At 35.2% G+C, this 15,535-nt stretch overlaps 1 protein-coding gene across 1 annotated transcript in view; it reads left to right on the top strand.

Moving 5' to 3' along the window:
- tm9sf3 (transmembrane 9 superfamily member 3) overlaps positions 1-15,399 on the top strand; it is a 37,173-nt gene extending 21,774 nt beyond the window's left edge. The window contains exons 10-15 of the mRNA XM_088917663.1: positions 3,708-3,847; positions 4,515-4,583; positions 4,733-4,879; positions 8,335-8,418; positions 10,011-10,087; positions 13,635-15,399. Of these exons, the coding sequence (XP_088773789.1) occupies positions 3,708-3,847; positions 4,515-4,583; positions 4,733-4,879; positions 8,335-8,418; positions 10,011-10,087; positions 13,635-13,702 (585 nt within the window). The 3' untranslated portion in view covers positions 13,703-15,399. The remainder of the gene's footprint in view (positions 1-3,707; positions 3,848-4,514; positions 4,584-4,732; positions 4,880-8,334; positions 8,419-10,010; positions 10,088-13,634) is intronic.
- The last annotated feature ends 136 nt before the right edge of the window (positions 15,400-15,535 follow it).

Here is a 15,535-nt window from a genome sequence, read left to right as displayed (position 1 = left end):
CGAAAGTTTTTTGAATGCTGACATGGCACAAATGGAAAATTCCACAAAGTGCGGGATGGTTCCACCACGTACAGCTGTTGTGCGCCGCTATGAGTTTTCATTTTATTTACCTGTAATCATATTCAGTGCTTTGTTTTTATACCTTACATAAAACTTAATACCTGTATAGTAAAAAATAAAATACAAATAGCGTACATGTACTGTAATCAAAACATGACATGGTAGGTGGAGACTGATTTCTTACCTTTCTGATGGTATTATGTTAAAAAAATTATTTAAAATTTATATAAAACTACAGGGTATATGTATAAGCTATATTATGAAATGTAAATGGATATCGTGTTTAGACTTGGGTCCCATCCCCAAGCTGTCCCATTTTATAGATGCAATCAATATAAAAATATTCCGAAATCCGCAACACTTTCGGTCCCAGGAATTTCGGATAAGGGATTCTCAACCTGTAATGACATTTATCTGTAGCATTTATCTGCTACTTTGAAATTTAGTTTGTCCTGCTAGTACTGTTTGTATTTTGTTGATTTTTGTCATGTTGTCTTAAGCTGCTGATAATTTAGTTATAAAACCTGTTCTTAATGCATTAAAATCACTTTTGTTTTATGTAAGAAGAAGTAAATATTCAAAACCAGTTAGTTTTCTTTCCTTTCCTGCACTGTTAGGGCTAAATCAAATGAAGCAGGAAGGTTAAGCATTGCTACCTTGTAGTGCTGGAGCCCTGTGTTCAGTTCCAGACCTGGGTTGCTATTTGTGTTGAGTTTGTATGTTCTTGCCGCGTTTGTGTTTTTTTACCGGATGGTGTCTGTGTGCGACCTGTCTGTGATGGACTGGCGTCTCATCCAGGGTGTATCCTGCCTTGTGTCTGTTGCTTTCCAGGATAGCCTCTGGCTACTCCTCGTTATCCTGTATTGGATAAAGTGGATTAGGAAATGGATGGATTTTTTAATATCTGAGACACTGTCTTAGTGTAGCTGCAAGTTTTTTTTAACAGTCTGGTGTTTCCCATAAAAAAATGGTGTTGATAAAGGTGATGAAATCCACAACCCATCCCTGCTTAGTGTCCACTATTGTGAAATAATTAGGATTTTGTTTTAAAACAGTACATAATACAGAAGGTACCCATTTAGAATTGGAACGGAGAGGAATAATAATTCTTTAAGTGCAAAAGCTAAAGCAATGTTATATCTTTCTGAAATATTTATGCTTGTGCATTAATCCTGTTTAAGTACGTGGGAATCTCCAAATTGTATAGTTAATTTTATAAACTATCAGAGTTATCTGGTGAAATGGAAGTCTTTTCTTTACAGTTGTTCTCTTTACAGATGAGATTAGAGTTTGTGTCTAGATCACGAATTGTTTTTGCTCTTTTTTATGGCTAAAGTGGCAAAGCAGTCAGTTGCATTGGTTAGGACAATTTGAACTTTATAGTTAAATCCTAACAGAGGTGATAACCTCCCAGTCATACTTACTTAACAGGATTGTCAATCTTTGTACATAACACAAAATTATTGTTTCTTAATAACCCTTCTTCTGTCATAGATTGTTTGCAGCTTTTCACACACTACTTGTTGAGATCTGACAGATCAAAGTTTAATGCTTTCACAAATCCTAATCTCTATACAAAGCCCTTTCATGAACCCTGGATTAAATTAAAACCCAATATGGACTATGGTTCTGGAACCTTTACATTAAAATTGCATTATAAGGTATTTCAAATTTGAGCTTGAAAGTTAAATGTGGAGTACGCAGCCTTTAATTCTAAAGCCAGCTTCATTTTTAGTTTCTGATCATCTCACGTTGATACCTGACCCATTTTTGTTTTGGTTTGGTTGACATTTCATAGTTAATTCGCAAATATTTTTCACTGTATTATGACAAACTTTGAAACAAACTAATTTTGTTGCCAGATAAACCTCTAGTTGACTCAGCACGGGGATAATTGCAATAATTTGTAACTCTGGTTAAGTAGTCAGTTTTTATTTTGTCTCAACATAAAAAAATGCATGTTGATCAGTGAATGTGCAGAGATCCTCATTGGCCTATTGTTACTTTACAACTGATCACTGAAGAAATCTTTTAATAAATATCTGCAAAACCTTTTTAATTCAGTGACATATCAGCATTTATTGACCATTGTGTTTCATGCAATGAATTGATCCACCCTATGTTAATGGAATACATGCATCTGCTGAGCAAGCATGTACGATATCGCATTTCTGTGGGCTAATCTGATTTTCTGCAAACGAATGCTGACGCAAAGCAATTCTTTGTATTTAGAGACCGACCATGCTTTTTGCATTTATGTGAGATTACACCTCCACCTAAAAGAAAATAATGCCTTTTCAGAAAACCCTACCTTTTCGATCTTTCTATGCATGTTCTGTGGTGGTTTTAAATGTTTTTATTTTTAATATTTTCATGGTCTGACATTATGATGTTGATTACAATTGAAAACAGAAGGAATAGTGTGGTTTTAAGATGATAATTATGCTGTATCTGATTGTCAGCTGTTACAGTCAATAGGGTTTTGCTAATAGACGCATTTCATGAATAACAAAAAAAGGAGACTCAGGAGGTCGAGACATGTCGCTAAGATGGCTTGGATCTTGTGAAAACCAGTTTCAGTCCTCACTTTTCCATCTTGTCTCCAGTAACCCGAGTCATCCAGTTTCCTGTGCTGTTCAGAGCTAACAGTCATTTCTGTCAATGCATTTCATGCATTTGTATTAGTCTCTTTTGTCATTACTGTCACTGTGATCCAGAATTTCAACTTTAACGCCCAACACCCATCTGCTACCACTGTGAAGGGTGGATCAACCTTATCTTTATCTTTCAAGCTAAAGAACTCCATCTTAACATCCTGCAAAGCGATTGTCTGAAGCGAGAATGACCACACTTTTAATTTTCATACAAGAGCTCAAGATTCCTCGACTTGGAATCTTCCTTGACCCCCAGGAATGCATCTCATTTAAAACTGTAGTCCTCAGAGCTGATGGAACACCTCAGCTGAAGGAATTCTTGTTAAACATTTATTTTTTCTTCTGCTGTATTGTCTTAGAAATCAGTTATTAGTTGGCCAAGCATTAAACCATATCTTCTGGGTTTTTGTATTTGGAGGAGTTTCTGAAGCTTAGGTTTTTGTGGAACTGGTACTGGGTGGAATACACATGCTTGTTTGTTACATGTGGTATGTGTAAATGTATATTTGATGTTCACTGTAATTATTCTGAAGCTACTTTATATATGTTTACTCATCCTAGTCATGCAATAACATATATCATTATATGGGTTACTCATTTTCTTCAGATATACAGCCGTAAACATTACTTTTGGTTTTATTTAGTTTAGGTTTGCTCTTCAACCCACGTCATAGCGGTGCTAAAGATTTCATTAAAGATTGTCTTGTGTATTCACTTTATTTAAGAAGTTCAACAGTTTTGTTATACTTACGATAAATGGCAAAACATCTTTTTTTAATGAAATTTATTTTTAAAATAACATTTATTTAACTCTGCTCTATGTAGCCCCTTCTCACACCACCTGCCTTTTTACCTTAATCTTCATTATTTGTCCTTTTCCCTTAGGTGATATGTTTAAATATTATGAGGAGAAATGCCAAAACCAAGCAGTCATTGTATTGTTAAAAGATTGTGGTTTAAAACTGCTCAGTGAATTTATTGCTTATTTTTTAGGTGGCTGTTTGCTGCATATGTTTCTTTGTTATTCTTCCCTTGAACCTGGTTGGCACAATTTTGGGCAGAAATTTGTCTGGGCAGCCCAATTTCCCTTGCCGTGTAAACGCTGTGCCACGTCCTATCCCAGAAAAGAAATGGTAAATATTAATTTACTGATTGTATATACATACTACTAGGAATATAAATATTCCATTTGAGAATATTCATACTGTTGTACAATAATATGGATATCCATTTTTCCTGCTTTCAGTTTTCCTTTATCTGCTTTAAGTTCTTTTTTTTACTTAAAGGATTGCTTCACAGTATTCTAATTATTTTACAATTGCCATGATCTACTTGGAAATAAGTAGATATGGTTTAAAATCATTTATCAAGATGACTTTAGTAAAGAAAAAAGGAATGAGTTAATCCTGGAGAATATTAAGTCATGCAGTGCTTTGTTCATGTTTCATAGAGTACTGTTGAAAGTCATTTATAACTGATGTCTGAGCCTGCTTTACAATGTCCATATGCCTTTATTTTTGGAACTTGGCTAAATCAAAGTTATGGTAGAGGCTTCATTTAAAGTCTGGGGGAAAAAGATCTCAAAACAATGATTCAGTTGTTTGTAGGTTTTTACCCAAGATTACAGTTTAATACAATTTCTCATTCCCCATCGTTTATATAGTATTTCACTTTGAGACATCTAAAAATATAACATCACTCTCTACTTGAGTTGTTGTCACTGGAGTGTTATGAGAAGTAGCCTTTTTATGAGAGGGCTGCATAGACTTTCTAAGCGTCTGACTGTTCTTTTCATTTCAGGTTTATGGAACCGGCTGTTATTGTCTGTCTTGGTGGAATTCTGCCATTTGGCTCCATTTTTATTGAGATGTAAGTTTTTTTATAAGTAACTCTGCAATTTCCATTGTTCAAAACTATGCAATCTTTCAAGCCAAATACTAAGTTAAAGATATTGGGAGGGTTGTGGGGACCACGTGACTATAAGAACTAATTTCTTTTCAATGCCATTCTGTTTGCAGGTATTTCATCTTCACTTCCTTTTGGGCTTACAAGATCTATTACGTCTATGGTTTCATGATGTTGGTTCTGGTTATTCTGTGCATCGTGACAGTCTGTGTGACCATTGTGTGCACCTATTTCCTTCTTAATGCAGAAGACTATAGGTGGTGAGTACATAGAGAACAGGCCTCTCTGCCCATCTTCCAATGGCACATTTTATCAAGTGTATATTTCTGTCTTGAGTCTAATATGCATACTTTGTTAAAGAGATTTAGTAGGGCTATATATAAACACACAGATCAGATCAAGATTCCACAAACATTCGCAGTTTCTGATGTTTTAGCCCTTTCTGTAGCTGCCAGGATTTGTGAATGATGTATATTTCAGCATTAGTAGCACACTTTCTTAAATGGCTTAGATCAAGTAGAATAACCTTTAAAAGCATTGACTTTGTCAAATATATTCCATTGCTTCATAAATGTAAAGCTTAATGTAATACAGTGAAGTCTTCCTTTACCTTTAAAAAAAAAATTTTTTTGCCTTAGTTTTTAAACCAGGCTATATATTTCTGAGGGTTGCTAATCAGTGTAATAGCACTGTACGAGGGGAAAGGGCACCAAAAATAATTAGACGTGATATTTTTGTTAATTCCTTTGGAATCAGCCTAACAGAAGGTGATTGTGCATAATATCTATGAACACTAATCAGAAGTTCTCATTTAAATATATCACGCTACGTTCCAAATAACAACAGAACCTACATTAATTCCAAGCATGGTACCAGCATAGCAGTGACACATGAAGTGATCTGTGACTGATCAAGAAAGAACTACATTGGCTTTCTTAACTTGTTGGTTAAACAGATTTTTTTGCTCACTGTCAGAAATTAGAAAAGATGTTTCCTTGTTACATTTCATATTCCTTGAAAATATCAAAATCACAGACACTTCCATAAGGATTCTGCAGTCAAACTGCACACTGAGGTGAAATGCTGGCTGTTGATTTTGATTAACTAAAATCATGTTGGAAAGACTGAATGGATTTCAGTTACTGTGGATGAGTCTTGCAACATTGGTAATATTGCTCTGATTTCGATACTTGTTTGTTTTTTCAATTATGTGACACTGGAATCTCTTGGTATAAAATCAAGAAATCAGCCTTGTGGTGAAGATTTGTTCAGCTAAGAAAGAAGAAGAAACAAGTAAAAGATTTATTCATTGCTGAAAAGAGAAGAAAGGAAACACAACATTTTGGCTGTGGAGCCTTCTTCGTGTTACTCTGGGTGGTGTCCGAGTTAAAGGAAAAAGTAGCCCAGGGAGGAGGAGAAGGAATGACGAAGAGATCTGGAAAAAGATTTAGAGGAAGGCATAGTGGGTCGCAGCAGAAATAGGCTTGAAGTAGTTCAAGTAGGTAGCTGCGTCAGCGTGCGTAGGCTGCAAAGGAACAAGATAAGAAAGGAAACACAACGTTTATTCTTCTCTTTTCAGCATGGAATAAACCTTTTACTTGTTCCTTTGTAGCCTACGCATGCTAACGCCACTACCTACTTGAACTAAGAAAGAAGCTGAGAATACCAATGAACGTTGATGGATTTCACTGTCTACTAATTTGGCTTCTGCAATGGTTGGTAAAGAAAACTTTGTACAGGAAGTAAAAGATGTTAGTCCAACACATAACCACCAATGCTGTCTCTACCGGGCAGTCCTCTCCTTTTTCCTCGGTGAAGACTGAAACTGACCAAACCAACTTGACAACATTCAACTCTCCATGCAAAAGGCAATTTAAACTTTTCTGCAAGACATTGCAATGAAATCTATGTTCACCAGCTTCAGAACAGTGCCCTACAAGGGCACAGTGCTGCAATTAAGCAGTGTTTTGAAGGATTTAATTCTTTTATGATCATTTGTCTTTGTATTCAGAACAATTTTGGAATATTAGGAGAGATAAGCAGCCAATGAAAATGTTTTCCCTGTGGATATTTGTAGACTTTTGAGCACACTGAATTAAGCACTGCAAGGCAAACAAAGAGTCAAACTCAATGTTTGTGTCAAGTAATTCAAGGAGAAGCTGGCTGTGTTTCCAGTCCAAAGAACTCTTTCATTTTGTGACTTTGAAGGAGGTTTTGGCACCATCTGCTGGAAGCAAACATGACAACCATTTTTCTCACATTTTTGAATAAGCTAGCCACGAAATTCAGCCAGTTGTTCTACTCAGAACAACTTTTCTTTTTGTCAAAACCCTGTTTCCTATTGTACCACGAGGACTGTGGACTGATGGGTAGATGTAGTTTGTCTTCAAATGGAGCTGTACAATCTGTGTGCCAGAGGTAACAGAAAAGATTTGTTTTGGATTGAGTGCATTGATCCTGAGAAATCTTACAAATGGGAGAGACCTGACACTGGCCATATGTGCATATAGGAATCTGTGAGGCATACTTTTCAGAAGCAAATATAAAGTAGACAACCGAGTAGAATAACCAGTGAGCACCATGTGCAGGCTCTTCAGTTTTGCTATATACTACATTTACTTCACAGTGTTTGGCTACGGATAAGAATTTTGCACTAAATTCTTTTTGAAAAACAAAAGGTAAACGACGCAAAAACATTTTTCATTCTTTTTTTGTGTGTTACTTTTTAACTTATTTGTAAACAGTTAAGAATGAAAGTATCTGTTTTGCTGTAACAGACTGGTTCCTGTCTAATGTGATTGGCAGTGTTTTTAATTTGTGTTACTGCACTTTAGAGGGAAGAGTCTCTTAAATGGACTTTTGCTGAATAATGTTAGAAACCCCTGGTCTATACTGAGTAGTTAGGCTTCCATCCAAATATGCCTTGTGTTCTTCCTTATGAAGTCCAAGATTTTTCTTACCATTGAGATTACACTGGGTCTGTAGTATCCTGGGTCATAGAGATCATACTGGCACTATGTATCCATTTAGCTAAAAGCTTAGCAATTTACAACAATTACAATTATAATAATTCACATTTAATCCCCGATACAGCTGACCTCGTTTTTAACTTAGCCTTTTGCCAAAATATCCACTGTTAATGTTACCTCTGAATCACTCTATGAAATCAACCAGAGTGAACTGCAAGTCTGGGTTGAGGAAGAAGTTAGGCATGCTAGCCTTTGGAGCAATTCCCTACTGACCGCTGTACCAGATAATGGTTCAACATCAGCTAGATGCATACTACAGCAGCACAACAGTATTCGGACAATCGCCACACCTTTTCAGGCCCTCTACATCCCATTGTCTGAGTTGTCCTAGATGTTGTCCTCTGTCCTTAATTCTCACTTAGCCAAAGTTTCTGCTGCTTTCCCAGCTAAAGACGTACACGTCTGAAGAAGGTTACGTACCTTAAGATGTATTCTTGGGCATCTTGTTACAATCTAATAATTAAAGTTGTCCATATTGAAAGTTGGAGGAACTCGGATGGAATTTGTAGCAAATTAGACTTTTACAACATGAATCTAGTAAAGACTTCTGCTGCAACTGTGTTTTGTTTAGATCTGGCCATTAGAAATAAAAAATAGAAATACAACTGTGGGATTATATTGTTGAGACCTTAATCAGAACCTAACATTGTCATTTTAATTATAATTGTTGTTCTGTTGTTTTTCAGGCAGTGGACAAGCTTTCTTTCTGCAGCATCTACTGCAGTTTATGTTTACATGTACTCCTTCTACTACTATTTCTTTAAAACTAAGTAAGTATCCTAAATCCCATTCCAGGTCTCATACCTGTTTTAAGTTGCTGAATATTAAGTTATAAGCAAAAACTGGGTTACAAAAAAGTTATGATAGTAACTTAGTCTTGCAGTTGTAAGTGGTGCATTGTACACATGTTCTGGCTGTCATGGTGCAATACTGCCTTAATTTAGTGTACAGCCAAAGCTATATCAGTCTTTCATTTTCAGAATATTTTTTTCTCTGTGCTAAATAGAACACAGGACATGCTTAAAACGCCTGTTTTTTTCCACAAGTGATAAATTAGCTCCATCAACGCCAAAACTTTCAAAGAACTCAATCCGCAACTAAGTGTCATTTTCCATTTTTATAGATGCCAACTTTTATATACAGCAATTCTCTTGTTTTACCAAACCTTTTGTTTAACGAGTCTGCTTCAGCTGCATTGAATAAAACATTAATGCATTGGCCAATGTGTAAATCTGTAGTTGGCTGCTCACTGCAGTTTGATGTGGCATTAAGAGCTAATTAGCTTGCAGGCATACTGTAAGATATCTCTGCTTCAGGTTTTTATAAGCTGCTGTATGCTGAAGTAGGTAAGATCATTATATTTAGGCACTAAATTGAAACCAAATGGAAAATAAATAGTTACACGTATAATAGGCCTATATATAATTACTTGCATTTCATATTCAGGGATTTTTATGCTGCCAGTTGTCTGTGCCCAATATTGTGTTCACTGGACAGTGCAATTTTCCATTGGACTGCGGGCAGCCAGCTTCTGTCCACGAATGCCATTTTCCTAATTTTTTTCTCTATTTCCGGCATCTGAGTAAAACCTGGAAAACGCAACTGATTTGACTTCTTGTACCACATAATTCAGTGCCATTAAGGTGCAAGATGGATTATAAACCAGAAAAAGACACAGCACTCCAGGACCAGGGTTAGCAATCCCTGCTGGATAAAGATGCAGGCGGGACCAGGCATTATAGCGATACGTTTTTGAGAATCATCATACTCTTGCGGAAGTCTTGACGATTTTTGTTCCAAAGTCATGAAATTGAGAAACGGCTTGCAGATTCTAAACATTTCTGTAGCCTTTCCAATTGTAAATATTAACACTCAACTAGGAGAATCAGTGGGTGGTACTGAAAATAATTACCTGCAAAGCAATAACCTGCATTTAATGCAAGAAGAAAAAGAAAAGCACTAGTAACGGGGGAAAAAAATTGGACAAACCTAAAGGTGTATTCCGTTGCAAGATGTATTCCGTTGTATCATGTCAAAAATGCTGTAAGCCCCATTTTGCCCTTTTCCCTTAAAAACATATCCTTTAGTGTTTTGAAGAAAAACATATTTCGAGTTTGTCATTTATTTGAACAGTTCTTTGTAAAGTGATCTTTCAGGCTGATCATGCTACAGCCTGAAGAGTCTGAAAGTGTTTATTACATTCTGAAGCCTTTTTTGTACGAAATTTGACAACTCATAAAACAACTTTAAAATTAAAACAATGCAGCAGATGCAAACATCACAGGCTGAATCTCTGAGTGTAATTTAATCTACAAATTTGTTTTTTTGAAAAAAGTCTAATTGTCAAACATTTCCTGTCTAGGATGTATGGCTTGTTTCAAACATCGTTTTACTTTGGATACATGGCTGTGTTCAGCACTGCTTTGGGTATAATGTGTGGTAAGTAGTCAACGCCTCCCCCACCACCCCCTTCCACAGCTCCCTGCCTCCATCTGCACTTCAGAAGCTAATTACACTTCATGAGCTGGAGTCATGTGGAGAAAAAAGCTTTATACACCTTTAGGAAAAGATCATCAGGAAAAATACAAACAAAAGTGCTGATTTTAACAATCTGTAAAAGTGTTTTCAGTAATGTTTGGTTGCGAGAAAGTAAATCTTTGAAAAGTTGTGTTTTCACCAGAAAATATGTGCATATGGGAGTCGTGCAGGTCTACTGAAAATAATTTTTCTCAAACAGTTGTGTATTTTCTTATTGAGTTGTAAGTTACATCCAGCTAAAGGAAATGAAAAACGTAGTGTATGTTGGAGAGGTGACCTGCGGATAGTTTGGCTGTCCTTTTCTTTAACTCTCGACTAAAAAGGTCACTTACAGCAGTGTTGTACCAGCAAAATTTGGGTTGATTAGGCTGTTTAATGTTACATGATTTTGTGGAAACCTGAAAAAGACTCCTCTGCCAAAGTGTTTTGTGCTTGAATTGAATTATTTACTTCTAAATCAAAGACCTGTTAACCAGTTCTTATATTTGTTCATACCTCAACAAGTGAATTAGGTTGAAATAAGATAGGCATACTTGTTTCAGGAGTGTGAATAGTCTCTTAAGTTAAAGTCTATCATGCTCTGTTAATCTCTGTTGCAGCAAATTAATACGATTTTTTTAAATCAGTCCTTTAAGACATAGCTTTATTTAGATGTTATTGCATCACATTCACTGACACCTGGTGACTGTGTGCAGTGATGTATGTGTTTTGGCCATCAGTGATCACTGGATCCTGGAAAAATCACTCATTATCCTTTACTTTCACAACACAGCTAATATAATTGAACACTTACTGCTAAAAATGGAGAATTCGATGAAAATTGTTAGGTTACGTAATAGAAATGTCCTTGGAGCCATGTACTTTCTTAGGAATAAAGAATTATCTACATGAAAAAATAGAACAATGTTTTGAAAGAAGAAAGCACCAATATGTAATAGTAGAAGATGTGAATCACTGGAACAGGTTCTTAAGCCCAGCTCCCATTTAAAGGGGAACAGCAGTCCTAATTTCTCAGACTGGTTATTAAATCTCAATAACAAAATAAATTAATTGACGGGATCACAAAAGTTTACATGTTCCAAATTAAGCACAAATTATAAACTTTGGGAGAGAGTTAGAGTTTGTATGAATAGCAGCATGATGCAGCCCTTCATGCTCACTAGTAGCTATAATGACTAATGTAATATGATGTATGAGCTTGAAATGCTCTCATTAATGGCAATTCTTTATAAATCCACAATATAAAAATGGTGTTGTCATTCTCCTGTAACTGTAACTTCAAGCCGATGGAACGAGTCCAATAAAATGAGAACAACATAACTCCCCACACCATCGTAAGAAGTGCTTGTAACTATTTTATCAGGTTGTTGTGCATTATCGGATTAGTCCGATATGAAATTATGAAATACCATTATGAAATTGTATGTGGGGTGGATTTTAACTAAAAGACACAGTGAAAGAAAGGTTGAATGAAAAATGGTATTCTGTTTAGATTGACATTCCCAGAAAATGGGTCTGATGTTAAATATGGCCTTTATTGGGCTGTATGGTTGTGTAGGTGTTTTCATTAGTCTTCTTCAGGCTACTCTTCTTAAGACTAGATTGCTCAGATCTACACCATGGGAGTCTTTTTTGACTTGTTAATTGAACAGATATTAATTCTGAAAGAATGAGAAAAGATGCAATGAGAGAGAAAAAACTATCATAGATAGTTGATGTATTTACTTAGCACCAGGTTGTGAGCATCTGTTTTAAATGCCCATGTGGAAAATGGTGAGGTGCAGTTCTGGTGCCTGTAATTATGTACATTTAATATAAAAGAAATCCTAGTGTGTTCCCTAGGTGTCTAATGAAAGCTTTTGATCACTCAATAGGCCTGTGATGCTGCCACATCAGCAGTAGCAGGACCTGGTGTTAATTTAAGCGGCCACTGGGCAGATGAAGTATTGCTTTACATTTTATGGGCAGGAAAATGTGCTTTAATTATACTGGCATTTAATTTTTGAACCATTTAACATAAAAGGAAGCCAAATGCAGATGCAACCAACTTAACAGGAGGTTTCTTTATAGAAGGTCTACAAAGGTATACCCATAGCTGGCCACAGTTTCAGTTCACAATCTACTGCTGTGCCAGGTAACAGAGGCGTACTTTATGATGTTTCAGTGGTACAAACTAGTAACAACAAATTCCGCGTTTGCAGAAATTTTGAAAAAATGTTTAGACAGATTTTTTTACAATCGTCAGTGATGCTGTGTAAAAACAGGAATAGAAGATTTTATTCACAATTTGCACGTGGATTTCAGAATTAAATTCCGTTAAGAGTTTATATACTATTATAGATTACTAAACTGATTGTGAAGGCCGGGTTTTCCCATTGCAGTGCTATTGAAACTTCTGACAAAAAAAATGGCAACACATTTTTTAAATGACTTAAAAAACAGCTGTTTAACCCACTTAAAATGCACTATGCTTTATGAATAAAGCATGTTAAAAACAAATTAGCCATGCCATTTATAAATTAACCATATTCATAAAATAAATTAACCATGTAGCTTATAAATTAATCATGCCATCTATAAATTAACAACATAAAATAAATCAAGCATACTGTTTTTAAATTACCCATAGGGAAATGAATGAATCAGAAGGTTTATAAATAAATTAGCACAGTATATGATGAATGACATCTGGTGTTCCTAATTTTAAGGTTGTTATAGAAGACTTTAAATGCTTTAAGCTACTGTATTTTTTCTTGCTGTAATTGGAAACACAGAAAGGTGACAGAAATTAATTCAAAGACTTTTAAATTGCATTTCAAGTATCTGGGAGAAAGTTCAATACAGTACCTAATTTAATTTGCAGTCCAGATTTTGGTTAAAGGAAAATGTATAGATTTATAATGAGATGTTTTAGATGTTTTAGAAAGCATAAGTGTATCATGGAAACTGAATCTGTACAATTAACAATTATGTATTGTGTTCTAGCATATCAAAAGAAATATGCACCAGTGTTTTTTCAGGCTGATTCATCTAGATGTTTTGTCAAAAAGGAAGCCATTATCAAAACTGCTTGATGTGGCCAGTTTTAGCTTTCTTAGAATTCCCATTTTGTACAGTTAAGTCGTATAGACTAACACTACTATATAAGTGTTATTTAAACTTAGGAGGAACAACATCTCTAACTACTAATAAAGTACTTGCCATATTTTGTCTTATGATACAACATGTAAATTCTCTTATAGAAAGTAAAGTTTAACAGCACTTAATGTTTTATTGCTGCACACACCCGTAGGAAATGTACAACAGGTTTCACAAGTATTAGTTTAAAATTTTAAGCTGTTTTGCTTGAAAGGTTTGAAAAAACTTTGCAGCTGGACAATTCCAGTTCTTACAGCAGTGCTCTTTTATGAACTAGAACCACTGATTTGTCCCACTTTTTATTTTTCAGGAGCTGTTGGTTACATGGGAACAAGTGCCTTTGTTAGAAAGATCTACACAAATGTGAAAATTGACTAGACAAAATGACAGCACCGGGATCTGTGAAGAAGCTTTGGCTCATCTTACAGAAGCTTGCACAAGTCATTTTTGCAAGAAGAGATTGGGTTTATTACTTGGTACAATGTGGTTTTCCATTTTCTGAGTGACTTACAAGAAACAAAAGAGGAAAAAAAATACAAAAAAAAGGCAAAGGATAACGAAACATTTCCATTGATCCTAAGTTTTTGACTGCTATCACCAACTTTTCATGAGCAAACGCTTGGAGTAAATGCAGTAGAACAACATTGTCCCCCCACCCCCATTACCCACCCCGCAAAAAACGAGAAAGTAGCTCATTATTGATGAATAGTCTAGCTCTCTTCAGTGAAGAGGACAAACAGTTTATTGAAAGCAATTGTTCTATTATATAAGAAAGAGGGGAAGTTGGCTGCTTAAACCCATTGACCTGGGGTCTTTCTGGGCTTTTTTTGGTTTTCCATTTCACCCAGACTGCCATCATTATTCTAGTTTCTGTTTTTACTGTCTTCTTATTTATACTCATTTGATTTTGCAGAAACATTGCATACACACCCAAGGCTGTAAAAATGAAAAGGTGCATGTAATATATCGGCTTTAGTAACAGCTGGACCAATGCCATTTCCACTACTTATTTGTCATATTATTAATTCTCATATTACGCCTGAATTGGTTATTCAAGTCCATCCATCCAAAGAAAAGTAAAGCTTAGGTCAGAGGGTATTTTGTTCTGCACTTCTGTTTACTGTACAGTTAACAAACGGATGTATCGTAGAACTGGTGATCAGTTTTTATTAGACATTTTGAGGTCTAAGTGACAAATTGTTTTAATTGGATGTTTGATGTGGTCCTCTTTTTTTCTAGTTTAGTCTTACCATTTTTTATTGTTTTTTATGTTTGGGTGTGAATGAAGGCTTTACTTTAAGATAGACTATGGATATGGGAAATTACATGTATATAACCTTAAAATAATGTAACTTTAGATGTAGAACCCAAATGTATTTGGATGTACAGATTTATTACAGAGTACTTTTTCTTAATGAAACATTCAGTATAAAAGTTTGATTTTGTTTGTTTGGGTTTTGGGAGCTGTAGCTTTGCTACATCTTGCTGCCATTGTATGACATTTTCATCTTTGTGTATGTACATCTTACTTAATTTTCTTTCTGCAGCTACCTTTTGTAAGATTTTTTTTTGTTCTTCCCTGGACGGTCTGTGCATTTTGTAAAAGCACATTTCTTCAGAGTGCTAATTAAATGAATAAACTTATTTCTTGCTTATGAATTTCCGAATGTTGATAGGTTTGCAAGTAGATTTTTTTAATTATTCACTGGCTTTCCATTTTGTGTTCATAGTCATTTTCTGTTTTATTCTGCAACCAGAAAAAATTATGCCGAGTTTCTGCAAACATACTGTAAAAAAATAATCACACTAACTGGATGTTTTCATTGTAATGTTGCAGGTACCTTCAAAAACTCTTCCTCCGTGTGTTTTGAAAGATTTGTAAATACAGTGCATATGTCTAAGTAAACAATCTTAAAAGGGGTTTGCAGAAGCCTTTCCTAACAATTTAACACCCATGTTAATTTATGGTTATTCACATATATGATTTTGTCTGAAAATCGAGACATTTTAAAGAAAATGAAATTGCTGTAAAGACGAGGCAATGAGAAATAAACTATAAATATTTATCTACACCATTTACCTTGCCACATTTTATATATGAAGGTATGCAACACTCGAGCCCTATTTTGTTTGTCACATCGTGGAACAGGTTAACTGTCTTTTTGAAACTGTCATGTAAATATGAAGACTGACCTCAGTTTTCAATGTTCT

Source organism: Atractosteus spatula, chromosome 5 (genome assembly GCF_055471065.1).
Source record: "Atractosteus spatula isolate fAtrSpa1 chromosome 5, fAtrSpa1.hap1, whole genome shotgun sequence".
In the NCBI taxonomy this organism is placed as follows: domain Eukaryota; kingdom Metazoa; phylum Chordata; class Actinopteri; order Semionotiformes; family Lepisosteidae; genus Atractosteus; species Atractosteus spatula.
This window is presented reverse-complemented; position numbering and strand designations above follow the sequence as displayed.